Source organism: Gymnoscopelus microlampas (genome assembly GCF_963454915.1).
Source record: "Gymnoscopelus microlampas genome assembly, chromosome: 8".
Taxonomy (NCBI): domain Eukaryota; kingdom Metazoa; phylum Chordata; class Actinopteri; order Myctophiformes; family Myctophidae; genus Gymnoscopelus; species Gymnoscopelus microlampas.
The window spans coordinates 40,847,049-40,865,929 of NC_139945.1; the positions used below are offsets into that span (position 1 = coordinate 40,847,049).

The following is an 18,881-nucleotide window of genomic DNA, read 5'->3' on the forward strand; positions in this document are numbered from 1 at the left end:
ACTATATCCATATCGACTGTCTATCCCCACCCCCTAAAAAACAATAAGATTGAATACATCGCTCAAGAAAGTATTTTGTAGAATGATGAATCTTAAAAATTATGACGATACTGTCACGTGGCTCGTTGGTCTAGGGGTATGATTCTCGCTTAGGGTGCGAGAGGTCCCGGGTTCAAATCCCGGACGAGCCCATAGTATTGTCACTCGAGACAAAAACACTGTCGATTTCCATTTGGTTATGACAAGTAACGTCACCGGAAGTATCCCCTTATCGTGTACAGTTTATGACTACATTTCACTCTATTTTCGTTGCTGTCTCTAGTTTACAGTGGATACTTACTTGGGCAATAGTTCCTTTGAAATAAAACAAATCTCGATCTATGAACGAGTCCCATTTGTAGGAAAAAAATGGGCTCGTCCGGGATTTGAACCCGGGACCTCTCGCACCCGAAGCGAGAATCATACCCCTAGACCAACGAGCCAGGGCTCATGATTGGTTGAGTTCATCACTATTGACAGTTTTACCAAAACGCACCATTTGCCCATTTGACGTTAATTTACCGTTCTTTTGTTCTAGTTAGTTAACGTGATTAGTTCATTCAAGATTATAACCATCTAAATCTGAAAGCTAGGATATATGCATTTCACAATAACTTAAGGCAACAAATTACGCTTCCTACTTTATGTAATTAAATGGTGAACAATGCAATAGTGGCTAGATACTAGCCATAGACATCCGACAGAGAAGAATGAAGACACACAAAAGATTTCAATTAACTTCTTTTTATATATCATACATAAGACTGTCTTAATATAATACAAAGGGCATTGTCATAAACACAGCAAAGTCTTGACTAGATCTTACAATCTGTGGATACATGGACTTATCCTTTCCCCCATGCTGTTCAATTTTATAGTGCATGTTGCATGTACAAAAAAAGTGATAAAATGTGGGGAAAAAAACTTAAGGAAAAATATTCAAATGAAATCAGAGGACTTAGACTTCTGTTGGGTGTAAGATATAATGTCAACAAGTATACACGTTTGTGTAAAACCCACAAACAGAACAGGCTTATGGAAAATGGAACCACTTTTCAACCATGTGCTTCTCATTTAACCAAAAAGTAAGGTTTGTGATGTACATGCACTTACAATATACCCTGTGAAAATTATTAAGGTTTGAAGATCTAGCTTTCCCTGTTTGATTCAAACCCTACCTCATAGTGTTGTCCTGATGCAGTCAAGTACCTCTGCCAAAAGGCAAGGTTTTGCCACTAAGAAAACAGGAGTTCCTGCCCACTGAATGGTCACCACATTGACAAACATAATCAACATACCAGCAGGAGCAAGGTAGTGAGTTCTATACTTCCTTTATTAAAAAAATATAAATATATACATAAATTCTATTTCAACTATTAAAAAGGGGCTGCATTTCATGACAACTGCTCTAAATAAGAGGTCAATCAGCATGATCTGAAATAGGCGCACACTTACGAGTCACTGCAGTCTTTTTTTTTTTTTCAGTCTTTATTTTGGAATGTTTAGTACCAGTATGAGTGCCAGTAATCAAACTACTGGCAATTTCTGAATGTCTCAAATTCTCAGGGGTATGAAAAATGATTGCAAATTTGCAGTTAACCTTGACATCCAGATAAAACTCCAATCTCAATATAGGTAGCGTTACATTTGTATTTGTTGAAATACCAAACATGATTTGTCCTTATGATGGTCTCTCCTTTTGAATTATGACATTAAAATGACCTGTGTCCTGCCCTGTACTTAAAATGCAGTTGTGGGCAGGTTTTCTGTCTAATTCCAAAGTTGATAAAAATGAGCAACAGAAAGAGAAAGCACTTCAAAATCCCTGATATAAAAAAACAAAAACAAACAAAAATAAAATAAAAGAATATTCTGTATCAACTGTAATGTTCCGAGGACATACATGTCTGCCAAAGCCGAGCATGTGATTGTGGGCTGACGGGCACCAATTCCCTTTGAATAGGACAACAACCATGGGGATCTGCCCTAACAAACCAGAACAAAACCATTTCAAACAAATTCCGATTTGCCACAAGTATCCCTTTCCTGCCAGGACAATGACACAAAAAGTCATGGCAGAAAACTAGCAAGTTGACCAAATGATGTATGAAAGGCAGCAAAACCCTTTGAAATAGTATGATGGGGGGCAAAAGAAAAACAACGACACAGAAATAGAACGCATTAGTCTCCTTTTTTTTTTAACCATCAGCTTCTATCTTGCTACTCCGGAGCCTGCAGAGTAACTACCAAATTCTCTAACATACCAAAGTTTTAAAAGACTCCCAAAATAATCTACCAATTAATATGGAAACAGTTTTGGTAAAACGTTGCAAACAAATCTGATCAGAATACACAATAGCCAACGGTCTCAACAACGATCTCCAGTTTTGCTAAAGTAATATATTGCAGCTGTTTTGTATTGACGTTAAAATAAGATCTTGATAAACTTTGCGTCAAAAGTGGTGAACTGCTACATTATTGGTTACAGACACCTATATGCTATAAAACAACTGCTTTGGTATAAAAACATATCCAAAGGGAAAATAAATTCTTGTAAAATTCACAGCATAATTTGAGGAGAAAAAAGGCAGTCACTTAACTTATTATTATTATTTTTCTTCAGTTTCCATGTTTCGGATGGAGAGACTTGTGCAGGTGTTCTGATGAGGAACTACATGCAAAAGGGAAAAAAGTAACAAAAAAGTAAAACGGTAGACTCTGGAATAGATAGTTCTTTCCACTGCAAAATCCTTAATCGGTGAACAAGATCTCAAGGAAGTAATGTTTAGGAGGTTGTTGTGTACAATAAGACCCTGTTATGTGGGGCCCTGCTGAAGAAGAAATCTTTGTAGAGAAAGGCCTCAAATTACCATTCTTATTTACCTTTTTCTATGTTGTTTTAATTTCCTTAAAGAATTAAGGGCTGTCTAGAGAGAAAAATAGAGAAAAGCCATCTTAATTCAAATAATAATGTCCAGCTCCATCTCGTTCCAAGTCCATGAGTCATAAGGCCAAAGGGTTATCTAAGAACCAGCCACTGACTGTCTTCCATTCATTGGGCTGGAGTCTTCCGTCTCCCAAGCCCACTGCTGCTCTCGTTTGTGCCAGGCCCGGTTGCAGCTGCAGGACTACAGGGCCTCTAGGCCTGAGGGGTACCACCTCCCTCTTTCCAGCCGACCGGCGTCGGTATCCACCTGCAGGGTCTCCCCTCCACTTGGCCAGCACACGCTGTAGGGACTCCACTGCTATGTGCTCCCCTTTTACAGAGTTACACAATACCGACCAACAACATGAAATATCACCGCAAACACTTCCCCTCATCAAGCTACAGGATTTACAAGCAGCTCTTATGTGAAATTTCACTTAAAAAAGGGCAAAACAATTAATAACCAGTGGAACAGTAATGTCAGACATTCCACTGTTTGAACCGAAAGAGGACGCTAAGCATTTCATCACTGACAGCTACCTGTAAAACAGCTTAAAACTTCATTCTGAAATGCTCCTCAGAAGATTTTGCCACATAATACCATATGGTGATTACTCGATGGTTACATGGAATCTGTGAAATGGTAAGATGGATGTCTCAATCTTACTATGGTTATTCTGCAATATTACTTTGTGCCTAATGATTGAAAAGAAATTTGATGAAAATTACATATATACTTTTAACAAAATGTTTTTCTCTGTAGTAGCGGTTCAGTGATATCTCCCTTCTGACGTGAGCAGCTTTTGTTCTCAACACACCTTGTAGTAAAAAACATCACCTTAAAAATGACGCACAGGGGGAACACACAGCCAAATGTCAGTGCAGTCACGAGCTGGCCATGGAACTCTGCTGCACACACACTCCAGTCATCGGAGACTCCTCTCGGTCCATGCCCTGCCTCATGCCCAGGTGGCCTTCCGCTAGGTAGTGGGCAGGCCCTGTGTTCGTGCCCATGGGGAACGCGGGGTGCGCTGCCATGCCAGTCTCCTGCCGCGGGTTTGAGAAGGCACCCAGCCCCATACTCAGCCCACCGTTCTGACCAAAGTCCAGGGCACCAGCGGGCAGGTGGCGGAGCTGGTAGGCCTGGTTGCCATGGTTCCCAGTGGAAGAGGACGACGTCGAGGAAGAGGAGGCAGAGGAAGACAGGGAGGTCATGGACAGATGGCCATGTACCACCTCCATGGAGTCCTGTGTCGAGGAGCTGTGTGTCGGGGAGGTGTAGTGGCGCGGGCGTGGCCGGGTGGCCATCATGTGCCCGTGGTGGTGATGGGGGTGTGAGTGGGGATGTAGGGCCTTAGGGTGCTGAGGGGGAACATGGAAGGTGGTCTCCTGAACTGGGTGCGTCTCTCCAGTGACTGCCTCTGGTCCAACGCCTCCCCCCCATACCAATGGAGGAGGGTAAGGCTGTCTTGCCTGTCAATATCCAGCAAACAAAAATATTTGAATACTTCTATATTTCCCAAGGTATACACAAGATTTCAGGCAACTTAAGGTAAAATTATTGTTACCTTTATTTGTATATCAAATACAAAAATATTTCAACAAGTTTGTTCTCAGCAGAATCACTTGTTTTTATACAACTACAACTTTACTTTGACTGAAATAAGATGTAATTTAAACTTTAATTTAAGACAGCATTAAACTTTGGCATTGGTCCTTGAAAAATTATTCAAGCCAATATCAAGATTGAAATTAGCATATTTTTAACTACATGAAATTGAAATAAGAACTTGAATTTGAGTGACGGTGATGAAGTGCCATACTTAAAACTCTAGAGTTGACATTGAATCAATACCAAAAAAAAGGAGACAACTATAATGATCATTGTAAACAAATATTACAAATGTGATATTATGTCTTATATACACCAATTGACATTAAACACTTCATTGCAGGCTGACGAACCTGTGGGCAGAGGCTGTCACCATCAATGGCAGGCAGGGCCGTGCCAAAGTGCCCTCCACTGTGCAAGTGGTGGTGGGTGGGGTCTGACCTCGCTCTGCCACTGGTACTCGTCCCAGATGACCCTCCTAAACGGAGCAAAATGTGTACCAAGCAAACTTCATTATTGTTACAAAAACAAAACTCTGAATAACTAGAGCATTAATTACATTAAGAATGAATAAAAAAATGACACAGACTACATTTGTAAGCCATTTGTTGTTATAACATACATGTTCAGATAAGAGGCAGGACTTCATATTGTCACATGGTCAATAGGTAGTACTTATAGAGTAGGATAAGACTTTTGCAATATAATGTTTGATCAAATCTGTAATATGTAGAGGTGATGAAGTCATCAAGTCTAGGCCTGTAAAATCACACAATAGACTAGGCCGAATTTCAGAAAATGTGCTTATTTAAAGTGCTGAAGGCAAATCGTGTTCATTTATGACATAAATGTTTTCTAGGGGTATTAAGGGGTGCTGAATCCAAATCTAACATTGTTTTGAATGAAGATAGAAACTTGATTGAATTTAGCTTTTTAAGATTTTCATTTTTAAGGTAAATGGAGAATCCAATGCCATATTCTGATCAAATGTGAGGAAACTGCTTGAAACTCATATATCGTGAGTTATTGCAAAAAAACTTGGAACAAATTCCTTACCAAGAACTGTCTTCATGTTTTTAAGGTGTCTAGTAACACACACACGCACACACATTTATTTTATAATTTTTTTAATCCCCTAGGGGAACTCGAGACAGCAGCTGAAAGTTGGGGTACCTGCAACCTTGTATGGGAAAATGTACAACATTTAATTCTGCCATAAGTAGCTTGTGCGGGGTCAAACTAGGATTTTTCATGATCCTGGATCAATTGCAAGCACTTGTTTTGCACCAATACCACTCCTCGGTAGAAAAACAACCACACCCACTTTTCCCTCTCATCACAAACCAATGTGTTGTGTGAAAGTATACACTATATTGCTGGGTGCATGTACATTAAAACTTTGCTTTATTCATTTATTTAAATTTCTCAAATATAATAATAAAGAGAGGGTGACGAAGTGTGTATGTGCACACGACTGTGTGTGGGGCCACACTAAGACAGACAATTCACGCTGGCTCTGCGCTCACTGCAGCACAGGGGATACTTACTCCTCCCTTTGCCACATAAGCTTAACTTGCTCCACTAAAGTTTAAGAAATGTTCATATGACAACAGTGAATGGTTAATCCGTGTGAGGAAATAATCACAATACATGAAACGGTGGCTCTCAACAGCCTATGGATGGTGGATGGAATGGTGTGATGGATGCACCTTGCCGTTACTAAGATCCATACAAAATATCACACACCCAACAGCCTTAAGTATTGTCAACTTCGACTCGCAAGTGAGAAACTCAAAGTGGGCAAGTTGAGGCACAGCGGTTTACAAAGCGGGATAAATTGATCAGCCTCAACATCTTCTTTGTCTTGTCCTATGTTTTTCTCTTTTTTCAGACTGCGCCCCAGGCCAGTGTAATAACTGGATGGGGGGCGCACTACAAATACTGTACCTTTAGGACTGACCTGGGTCATTAGGTGTATGGGGAAGATGGGCTACTCAGTGGGGATACAGTGGAGAGACATGGCTCCTTATGGGCCTGGAGAGGGTGTGGCGCTCAATGTAGAGATGTCAGAACCTATGTATACTGGGTGTCTAGGCAGGGATGATGTACAGTGTGTGGCGGGGATAGACTTTTTTTTTCTGTGAGCCATTCTGGCATAGGGATATCACTGTCTGCCTGACACACAGCCTTGCACGACATGGAGGTCTTACAAACACCACCACCGGGGACCAACTCTCCTCGCTACCCATGTCCGCCCACAAGTGCTTATCTTGGGCATAGGAGCCAGCATGATCTGCCTGGAGGTCCACTAGGGGACCAGCGGGACTATCAAGTGAGCCAGACTGACATCCCTGTTGGTCTAACGATAGCCATGCATCACATGGAGGTCTTAGAAGAGTTTGAAGCAGTTTCCTCACATTTGATCTCAAATCAGAATATGGCATTGGATTCCCCATGAAAACCTAAAAAACTAAATTCAATCAAGTGTCTACCTTGTTTAGTAAAAAATATTTAAACTGTCAGTTTTGAGGCATTAACGCTGATTTTTGAGCTGGACATACAGCAGATTTGGATTCAGCATCCCTTAATACCCCTAGAAAACATGTCATAAATTAACACGATTTGCCTTCAGGGTAAAGACTTTTGGAAATCTGACCTAGTCTACAATGCAAGTAACTAACTATCAATAATTGATTAAATGAGAAGAGCTGAAGAACATTCATGTGGAAGTTACCTGAACTAGAGGAGGTGCTGGAGGTGGTTCCTGAAGACTGGGACTGCTCTAGTGCGGGGCTCGTGGACACGCTGCTGCTCGTGTTGGTCCCCTCGTCCGCAGTCTTCTTGAAGAAGCTGTGCTGCAGGGCGTAGTAGGGCTGGATGCGGCTCTTCGGGTCATAGTCCAGCATCCGGAGGATCAGGTCCTTAAACTTCAAGTAGTCTGCCACAGCGTGGCCAGACTCCCCCGCACGTCGGCCACCTGGGCCCCCTGCCTCCACACCCAGAATGGAGTGGAGCTTCCGTGAGGCTGGAGGCTTATACTGCTCATGGAAAGGCACACAAGGTGAAGAGATTTACTACCAAGGGAACTGTGCATAACACCAAATAATTGCAACCATGGTTGGTTAAAAACATGATTCAAATGCACAAATTGGCTTATATTGAGAAGACATTAAGACAATTAACAAGGTATTGGGCTCACCCTTTTGCCATCTTTGGTCTTCTTAACACTCCAAGTACCATCTGATAGCTTCTCAAAGAATTTCCTGGCTTTTGGGGCTAGGTCCATTATGTGATTGGGAGGAATACCAAGAACTTCAACTATTTTGTTCATCTGGTCCACCTGAGGAAATTGTTGGCAAAGTTAGCAAAGATGCCAAATACTTTTTGTTTATTGATCTTAAATATTTTCTGGTAAAACAAAAAGTGAACCATTCTACCAAATTCATCCAAGCACAGTATTCAATGAAATACTTTAGTTTTTGTACAACCCTGCACAATACAACTATGATATAACAAATCTGAACATGATGTCAATTATACAATGTACACTTAAGTTCAACCTGCAATTTGAATTGAAAAATTAATTAAATGGTGAATGGTCTGCATTTCTATAGCACCTGTATCCAAGCACTTTACAGTGTGCTTGGATAAAGGTGCTATAGGAAGCCACAGACACAGTGGGGGCAACCATGCAAGGAACCACCCTCATCGGGTGGTCGTAGCTTAGTGTTTTTTGCTTGTTTTTAGGGGTGTGTTTTTTTAGTGGATAATGAGGCCGTCTAATAATCCGAAGGTCACCGGTTTGCCTCCCAGCCCCGGTCCGTGTCGAAGTGTCCCTGAGCAAGACACTTAACCGCCCCCCCCCACGGGATTAATAAGGTCTACAAAAACAAATTGGGAGCAGTTAGGGGCTCAGTGTCCTGCTCAAAGACACTTCAACATGAAGCCAGGAAGAGCTGGGGATCAAACCAGTCACTCTACCTCCTGAGCCACAGCCACCCTACCCACAGTCAGTTCAAGAATCTTGAAGATTTTTGAGCAATTTATGGGCATTAATGTTACACAATGAAAGAATCTTCCACTTAGGTCTATCATTATTTTAATTGGCTATTGATTTTATTTATTTATTAGATCCCCATTAGCTTACTGTATACTGTTACAGCAGCTACTGTTCCTGGGGTCTCAAAATTGCACAACTGCAGCTCAGCATTATTGGTTGTAAGTTGACCTAAACATGCAACAGTGAACGGAAACTAAATCCATCAATATTTCCAACATCGCTCACTTAACTCATCTTTCTTCCAGTTACTTGCTGTAAGCTTAATGTTTGTATAATACTACAACTTCTCACTACTGGGTACAAATTTGTGATTTGGTTAATGTTGTCATTTCCAACACTGTACCTCATTGGCTCCACTGAAGAGGGGCTCTCCAGTGTGCATCTCCACCAAAATGCAGCCCAGGGACCACATGTCGATGGCCAGGTCATAGGGCATTCCTAGCAGCACCTCTGGGGAGCGGTAGAAGCGACTCTGGATGTACTGGTATATCTAAAAAATTAAATACACCATAGATTTTAGCTTTAAGGCCTTAGTTAGAAATGATCTGGTTATTTATCTGCAATAAGTGTCATTATCATTGATTGTGTAATCTGTAGATAGGTACCCTTTGTCCTAATTGGCATGAGCTGCCAAAGTCCACTATTTTGATGGCACTCCTCTTGGGGTTACACAGGAGGATGTTCTCAGGCTTCAGGTCACAGTGGATGATGCTGAGCTCAGGCGTAGCCAGGAAGAGCAGCGCTGTACATAGCTGCTGGGCAAACTTCCGGGTGAGGTTGAGAGAGACGCCACGGAAGTTGGTATTCCGCAGTAGGTCATACAGGTTATATGAAAGCATCTCAAACACGAGGCAGAGGTGGTTTCGGAACATGAAGTGACGCTTGAGGTGAACTGGTGAGGAAGCACAGAGTGTCTAAGTCAATAAACATACACTAAGCCTTCAAAATACTTTGTGAAAAAGCATACTGTGCAAATGACAATGGTAAAAGAACATTACCTATGTAGTATTTCATCTCAGTATCATGTTTGTTCATGAGCTCTAGGAGGCGCACTTCAATCTGGGCTTGATTGAGAAAAGCTTTCTTGTTCTTGATGATCTTAATGGCAACCCATTCCTGCTCTGCACGGTCATAGGCTTTCACAACCTGTGGATGGATGGTGGGAAAAATAAACATCGGTTAACATATTTAGTGTAGACATGTTTACAGTATCAGAAGACAGCAATTTCTCAGTTCAAATAGCAATTATTTTCACCACTATGAACATGCCAATACATCGACTGTATTTACTATATAGAGCAGATCAGTACCACAGTATCCTTTATTATCCATTTCACGTGCCACATTTACTTTCACATGTATTTATTATTAAGCACCTGTCCAAAGGACCCTTTGCCTATCAAGGAATCGATTTCATAACGGTCCATCCATTTCTCCCCATTCTTGACGATGTAGTCATAGTTATCATCGTCATAGCCATCGTTGAAGACCTTCCTCTCTTTCTTGTGACTGGAGTCTTCGCCCTGACCCTGTTGGTGCCGTCGCTTCTTTTTTGCATAATACACCTGCACAAATTACAAGAAACGTAAGACATTTCTAAATCTTAAAACAAACCATCTGGAAAATATTTGTAATAATACCTTTAAAGAGAAAGGAAAGAAATCCTTTCTCACCTCATTGATGTGTTTATATGTTTTGATAAGGTCAATGGAGAGCTTCCTCAGGGGAGCTGAAGTTGGGTCACGAAAGCACTGGGGCATGTGCCTCTGATCAAACAGGAAAATAATATTAACATTTCAGTGATATGATCAATACAAAGCGTACTCTGACAAGTACCAGGACTGAGGACTCATTAATAACTTGATGTATGAACCATTATGTTTATGATACAACAGTAAATAGGTGGGCTGAACCAAACATATGACATAACTTCTGGCCTGAGGGGTAAAACAAAAATGTGGGGGATAAAAAAAAAACATCATTGGGGTTTTTAAGATTCTTGAAACACAATGAATGAGCCAATAAACTACATATCCACATGGTATGTGTTGTGGGATGCAGGCTCCCCATAAGCTGTATCATATCCTATTTTAAGTATGTAATAAAGAATGGCATGTTAACCAATATTAACTAAACATGTGAGTCACAGTATACCTGATTGGCAGTGAGCTGTGGGTTCTGATCGCTGTACGGTAAGACCGCAACAGATTGGTCAGTGCTTGGCTGGTGGCGGTCACTGTACTGCTGGTGCGTATGGGGCATTGGAGCAGCCATCTGAAGACCAGCAGTGTGGAAAGAAAAAGAGGGCGCAAGCCGGACGGACGAAGGTTTGCATGCTGAAGTCTCTCCTCCTAGAAGAGATGAATGCTGTCATGAGTTGGATGATAATTAATTTAACATGTCTCTAAAGATATAAATAAAAGTGGCGAAAAGAACAGGTTCCTGGATGTAAAAGAGGCACATCCTTTCTTCTCACAACTGATCATAACGTAGTATTATTTATACAAATAGTATATTTGAAAATATAGCTTATTCTGAGCATAAAGCCTTACAGTGAATAAATACCAATGATCAGCAATTACAATATGTAACAGTGCCATTTTCCTTGGTAAAATAAATAAATAATCAAATTGGAGACTTAAAATCAAGATTCCTGTCAAGCAAATTATGATTGAGCATCATTATCAATCAAATTGACATTATTAATTGTATGCTTCTAAACAAACAAAATGAATCATGGAAACATATTGTAGGAGAAATAACCCCATATAAATCCATTGTTGAATTAGAAAAAAAAAGATTTTTTTTTTTGCCTAAAACCTATAAATCATTTAATATTCAAAGGATTTTTAATAAATTGAATACAAAATAGCAGTCAAATATATATCAAGCATTGTAGGGGAAAGGAACAAATACATGTGGGCTTATAAGGTAAAGAAAAAAGAAAATACATCTCTCCACACTGTATGTACAGTGAATCATCCTTCATTTTAAGCCAGAAGGAATCAAAAAAATATTAAATAGCATGTTCAGCTATCAGCATCTCTCACCAGACAACACAATTCACCAGTGCTACACAGTAACCACTATTCAGAATCCCAGCAACAGCACCTAATTAGCATAGCCTATCACCACAGAGATACAGCGTGATTTGGCAAGCCCATCAATGCACAGACCAATCACAACGCAGTATGCAAATAGCCTACTTTTGTTGCCAGGGCAGAGCTGCTCCCATTTTCCAATGAGAAAACAAGAAATAAACAAGAAATAAAATTGAACTTTGGCACACTTAGACGCTGCTTTCAACACAAGAGCCTGACAGCAAAATAGCAGCACAGCCCAAAACCTGCACTCTATCTGAGAGCGTTAGAAAGCTGACCCAGCTGTGGAAAAGGAAAAATACACATCTAGTACATGAAATAAGGGGAACCTAGAGATAACAGAATAGCAGTTGCATACTAAGAAAACTAGGATGTGTTCAATTTATTTCCACGTTATGACATATAACATGGAGAATATAATATTTATATATATATATATATATATATATATATATATATATATATATATATATATATATATATATATATATATATAGTAATTTTGTATTTTTAAATTATATATACATTTGCCAGGATGAACCCAGGTGACAGCTTGACAGAGCTCTATAAATGATGTTTTGTTAAATCTCATAGGCCTACATCTTAATTGAATTGAATATTTATTTAATTTAACATAAATAAAATTGCCTAGGTTTCATCAATATATATGTGTTCAAAATAATAATACATTTCAGGATGACATGTTCCTTGGAGTCGGCTATTGCAATTATTTTGAGTAAGTCTGACCCTAAATTAAATTTTCTATATAGAGCTTTTTGTTTTTAAATTAGCTTTATAAATAAACGTACTTGAATGAGTACAGTTTTACTTTTACCACTTTAACATAGGTTCTACTTAATTCTGTAAATTAGTTGCTGCACTCATTTAGAACCATTCCTTTATTAGAGGGAGGAAGAACTCACACTGTCCCTCTCCACCAAAGGTAGACTTAATATATAGCAGCTAACCTGGATGCATCGTCTCCTGTAAAATTTCATATCATCCTGGGAGGAGAGTCCAGCAGCAAACCACAACCCACTACAAAGAATAAAAACAGATCATTATCATTCTGCAATTTTGCTGGGATTCAATTTCAGTGTTTAAACTTTTGTGAAAAGGAAGGGATAGAAAACCCAAACATTAGGAAGAAACTTGGTGGAAATTCATGAACTTTTGCAAAATTTCAAATAAAGCTCATATGCAAAAACCAAAACAAAGACAAGCTGCTTAGATTGAATGAAACAAATTCAAGGCAATAATGCCCAAACAATTACTATCTAAAAACAAAAAAGGGTGTCAGATAGAGCTAGATAAACACATTGTTCACTCAGGGGAGATGAGATACCACTCTAGAATCAAATCAAATCTGTATTATTGTTGTGGATTGAAGAAGTCTGGATATTCCTCTCAGCATGTCAATCCAGTTCAAAATTATACTATATCTACAGTATGGACCTGACATCTTTCATTGTTCATAAATTAGTTACACAGCCCAACTTCAACTGAAATAACTGTGTAGGATTATGCAAATATGTAAGGAAGTGCAGAAGTTTGTTTAGAGCCCATCTCTGAACATGATAACTGAAATCAGTCTAATAATTAAAACTATGGGATGGTCTTTTAACTTATTTGAATGCAGCCAATACTGTTAATGAACACAATCTAAAACCATAGCAACAAAGCAGATTCATAGCACACATCTCCACTGACAATGTACATTCTTCATTTTCAGTACCGACCTATGAACAGTTCCTTCCGTGGCTTCTATTCATCAAGGCATGAACGGGCCTAAATAGGTGTAAATATAGCTAGCTTGGCATTAGAAGCCGTCTCATATATAAAATGATGGCTATGTATACGATCGGTTACTGACTTATGTTTCATTTCACACCCAGCTGGTTGCCCGAACGAATTCCTTGTTGAATGAAATGTAATCCATCCAAAACAATCCAAAGCTACAGATGTTATGTCCATAAAGGCACCCGCACAGCTCTGTACTTACAGTTGATGGGGTATATCTCGTCATGGTTGAAATTTAGAGAGCATATTCAGTACATTTCTCGCCTTCACTTGCTATCGTTTGTGTATGCCTCAAATCCCCCGTACAAATGACAGACAAACGCATCCAAGCTCGCGTTTACTGTTAGCCATCTACCGCCGTTAACGTTACCCAACAAAACTGCGGGACAAGCCAGTGTATCTTTCACCAATCCAACGTTAGCCAGTGACGATGATGTTCAGCCAGCGGGTTGTAGTGCTGCTGCTGGTGGGCCCGTTCCACTGGCTCGTCAACAAGCAAAACGTTAACCATTGGCTAGTTTAGCATGTTAGCCAGATAGGTTAATATAACCTCTCACAATATGGAAAAGTCTAATGACGCGTACATAAACATGTATGCCTTCAAAGGGGGTCGAAAAGCGGCGTTAGTGCAACGTTAACACCTCAGATCGCGTTAACAACACTGGTGCCAGTCTCACTCACACACACACACACACACACACACACACACACAGCTTTGCAAGGTTAGCTGCAACGTTCACAACACTGCCAGCAACAAGCCCACACAGCCCGCTAGCAACGTTAGCAACACAACCACTAGCATGACAGCTATTCAGAGCGAGTTCGTCGCTCGACAGAAAAAAAATATGACGTATTTTTCAACTGTAAGAAATGTCAACGCGCGTCGCGTCGACACCTTTTCCTGTTGAATATGACGTCATTTTTGTCGAGCGACATGGTCGCGGAGACAGAGTGTCCGGTCCCCCGTCTGTAAGGTTGGTTCGTTGACCTACTGTCTGGAGTTCCAACGTTAACGCTAGCCTAGCAACAAGGGTCGACAAGCTAGCGCCGTTAGAACTTGACTATTAACGTCAACACAGTCTAACGTTACACATCTAGGATGACACGGCCGCTGTGGTTATAAATATAAACGTTGCATGCCGTCAGAAAAAAAAAGATCGTTTCCACTTTATGCTCACCTCTGATGGCACGATCTTCATTTAAAGTCCAATAACCTGTATGATGAGGCAACTTATCCAGCTTGAGATTCTCCCCTCCCTGCGCGGTTAGCGAGGAACGTTTAAACCCGATCACCCGCTCCTCTGACCGGCGAGCTGCACAGTTCCACCAGACTAAACGTTACTGACCTTTCGGAACCACGAGGGTTCACTAAACAACTGCACTCGGTAACTTTGACAAATGTCAGCAGATGAACGGCAGGTCTGCTAACGTTACCGATCTAGCAGCTAGCACACAGAACTTACTGGCTAACCATAGCAAACTGGCTAGCTAGCTAAGCTAGTTGACAAAATGAACGCGGCTAACATTAGCTAGCTCCCACTGGCTAGCGCCAGGTTCTTTGGCTAGCCTCAAGCTAACGATTCTAGCTACCGCTAAAATAAACGTTGAGTCAAATTCAAGATTTCAAGGTTTCTTCACGAATTCGGCGTCGGTCACTTCGATATATGAGAGCGTTTAGATAATCCAAATCACTAGGGTGAAAAAAAACATGAAACAGAAACCGTGTCCTCTGATAATTTTTGGACAAGAATTTTATGTCAATTTTCACAAAATGGCGCGCGGTCCAAACCTGCGCAGTGAACCGGCCCGGTGGACCAGAGACACGGACAACTGAGTTAGCGCGGCGCCGCCTAATTATCTCAACTCCGTTAAACCGTTTGCCTCTTGATTTTCTTAATCCGATCTACTCGACGCATTTCTTTAACCGAAAATGTCAAAGATATATCCAGTGACAGCATTATTCCGGCGGGAAGGGAGAACATTTGAAAAGACTGAGCTGGGGGAAAAAAAAACCTTCTGACAAAATGGCGATGCTCTGGCTTGTTACCATGGCAACTGTCAATCAAAAACAAAAGTACCCGGATGTACCAATGACGAATAAAATCTAACTGTGTCTCGAGCAGGGTAGAGCTACCTGTCTGGCCTGGTAGCAATGAGCCCATACTTACACTAAATACATAAATAAATGTCTAAAAACCAGTGGTTCTCAAACTTTCTCATGCCAATGACCCCCAAATTGATATATATTTGACGCTCATCTGAAAAGAGTTTGTGCCAGGGAAGGTAAATCAGTGTTCACAGACCAAGGTACCCCCAAATGAGAAGATTTGTGTTGTTTAAAATGTTCAAAATGATTCAAAATCTTTCAAAAATAATTTCAAATCTTATCAAAAATAGGCGATCAAGCTATTAATTAAATAGCCGGAACAAAGGGTTAAAGGGGGCCCTCGTCCATTGTCATTTCAACTATGCATGCTTATCATGGTATCACAACACCACTAAGGCCTTAAAAACAAGGCATCAATCATACAACCCATCTAACCCCTGCTCACTTTGCTAGGGTTGGATGGCTCAGGGTTGAGGACAGAGTACGGCAACTTGCTATGGGCCTGGTCTACAAGATTCAACACAACATTGGGAATGAAGTCCACAATCATAACACCAGAGGCAGCTCTACTGATCATGTTCAACCCAGATTTGGCACAAACAAGGGAATGAACTCTTTCTCATGCTATTCAACAAAAATGTGGAATGCTACCCAAAGGAGTAAAGGAGTGTAAAACCCTACTCACTTTCAAAACTGCCCTAAAGAATCACCTTCAAGAGGCTGCAATTCCAAATTGGCCCCTGTCAAAGTCTTAACCTACCCCCCCCCCCTCCCCTCCCCTCCTCCTAAAACTGTCTATTGTACATATTTCTTGTTTTTCATACCAGTAATCTGTAAGCTGATTGTATGACGTTCTGCATAGTAGTGTATATATGTATGTCTTCTTAAATGTCATCATGATTTGAGTGCACAGGGATCTCATTTTAAATAAGCCAAGTGCTTTTATGAGCGATCCAGTTTAGAAGACCTTGTATTGTGAATTGTACTTCCATGTACTTTTACCATGTCTTTCTAAATAAAGTATTCAATCAATCAATCAAGGTTAAAGCGATTTAGATGATATATTAACCAATTTTCCTGGGGACCCCCTGGAACCCCCTCTTGGCCCAGTTACAGTCAGATTATACAAACATCTGACTGTAACTGTTGTGTTATTAGCAAATAAAATACTGATTTGTCTTTAGTTTACAAAAAAAAAAACTGGCTAAAGTTCGATTTACCCAGATTTGGTCTGCTGTGTGGCTATATTGCAAAAAAAATATTATTTACATTTTTGTGGTACACATTTCACAATCAATTAATTGTTATTCACTTTAGCTGTGAACTTTGTATGGGTAGATGAGCTATGGTATACCTCTGTAACACAGATTAATATAGCACACCTTAAAACTGCACTGCATGTAACTTTCTTGTTCTACCCTGGATTTGAACCAATGGGTCTCCCATGCGCAAGAGCTGAAATTTTGACCGTTGACCTAATGGAGCCTGCCTACTTGCTCTGGGGAGAATTTGGACCCAATCCAGAAACGGGTTTGTGTCCAACCTAGACACAGGTGTCTCAATAGAAGAGCAGGGAAACCTGCTCTTAAAGAACGACTCCACCCATTTTCAAACTATCTTCACATAATTGGTCCTCACTCATGATAAAATAGTACAATTCTTTTCTACTTGGTCTGTGTCTCATAGGAGGGCTGTGGACACTTCAGAAACCCGCCTACCAGTGACATCATCATCAGAAAGTTTTTTTTTCTCAAACAAGATTTCACTTTTTACGGGGCCAGAGCTCAGCTCTGGACCTGTTTTATTGTTGGCATTATTCTGTCACTTCTTCTTCTTCTTCTTCTGCCACTTTTCGCAGTTCTGGCTGAATCGTGCAGTCGCTTTTTACGAAACTCGGCCATATGGTCATGAAAAACGATCAAGAAATAATTCTCACACTCATTCGTCAAAAGGTGGCGCTATAGCACTCAATTGAAAATGCCAACTTTGAACATGTACAACTCATGCCCTGTTTGACCTACAGCCATGAAACTTGGATACACATATGCGTCTCCTCATGTTGAACAACTTTCACCCTCTGACTTTTGACCTCTGACCTTTAGATCTCCCACCATTTTGAATTATATGAAAAACAGTCATTGGCTCCTAACTTCTGCATTTTTTCACTTAGAAAAAAATCCACTCCTATCGTTTTGTCGGCAGAGGTCCAAAGTTCATGTGTAAAAGGTTTCGTGCAAATTGCTCAAAAATCCCAGGATTCCATAGATTTTAACTATTGCAGTTTTATGAAAATTATTCATCTATGCCTAAAACATACATGCAGACTCACATTTCTTTGAAACTTTGCAGAAATGTACAGGGTCATTCCAAATATCACTGAAACCAATCTTACTCCAATTGGCCAAAGGGGGGCGCTATAGCAATTTTTTGAAAATGCAAACTTTAAACAGGCATAAGTCATGCCTCGTTTGGCCGAAAGTCGTGAAACTTGCTTACACTTGTGCCTTGACTCATGAGGAACACATGTATCGCTTTGACCAGTAAGCTCCGCCCTTAGATTGTCCGCAATTTTGAGCAGTTTGAAAAATACTTGTTTTTGGCAGTTCTGGCTTAACCGTGCATACGCTTTTTACGAAACTCGGCTATATGGTAGATGCTCATGAAAAACTACCAAGAAATAATTCTCACACTCATTCGTCAAAGGGTGGCGCTATAGCACTCAATTGAAAGTGCCAACTTTGAACAGGTACAACTCATGCCCTGTTTGACCTACAACCATGAAACTTCGATACACACATGCGTCTCTTCATGCCCAACAACTTTCGTGGTCTGACTTTTGACCTCTGACCTTCAGATCGCCCACCATTTTGAATTATATGAAAAACAGCCATTGGCTCATAACTTCTGCATTTTTTCACTTATGGAAAATCTGCCGCTTTTGTTTTGTCGGCAAAGGTCCTAAGTTCATGTGTAAAATGTTTTGTGCAGATTACTCAAAAATCCCAGGAGGAAATAGATTTTAACTATTGCAGTTTTATGAAAATTATTCATCTGCCCCTAACACATACATGCAAGACTCACATTTCTTTGAAACGTTGCAGTAATGTAGAGAGTCATTCCAAATATTACTGAAACCAATCTCACTCCAATTGGCCAAAGGGGGGCGCTATAGCAATTTTTTGAAAATGCAAACTTTAAACAGGAAAAAGTCATGCCTCGTTTGGCCGAAAGTCGTG

At 40.4% G+C, this 18,881-nt stretch overlaps 1 protein-coding gene across 3 annotated transcripts; it reads right to left on the reverse strand.

Moving 5' to 3' along the window:
• Positions 1-773: 773 nt before the first annotated feature.
• On the reverse strand, positions 774-15,567 carry dyrk1ab (dual-specificity tyrosine-(Y)-phosphorylation regulated kinase 1A, b). 3 transcript variants are annotated; one of them, XM_084065239.1, is made up of 12 exons: positions 14,717-15,567; positions 12,707-12,776; positions 10,792-10,988; positions 10,311-10,403; positions 10,014-10,202; positions 9,636-9,783; positions 9,243-9,529; positions 8,981-9,127; positions 7,777-7,917; positions 7,312-7,615; positions 4,931-5,055; positions 774-4,438 (listed from the first exon to the last, which is right to left on the reverse strand). In XM_084065239.1, the coding sequence occupies exons 2-12, from the start codon at positions 12,714-12,716 to the stop codon at positions 3,851-3,853; spliced, it is 2,229 nt and encodes a 742-aa protein (XP_083921365.1). In that variant the 5' UTR covers positions 12,717-12,776; positions 14,717-15,567; the 3' UTR covers positions 774-3,850. The 3 variants fall into 3 exon arrangements, with proteins under 3 accessions (XP_083921365.1, XP_083921366.1, XP_083921367.1); XM_084065240.1 differs by lacking the exon at positions 14,717-15,567 and adding an exon at positions 13,741-14,370; XM_084065241.1 differs by lacking the exon at positions 12,707-12,776.
• Positions 15,568-18,881: the final 3,314 nt, after the last annotated feature.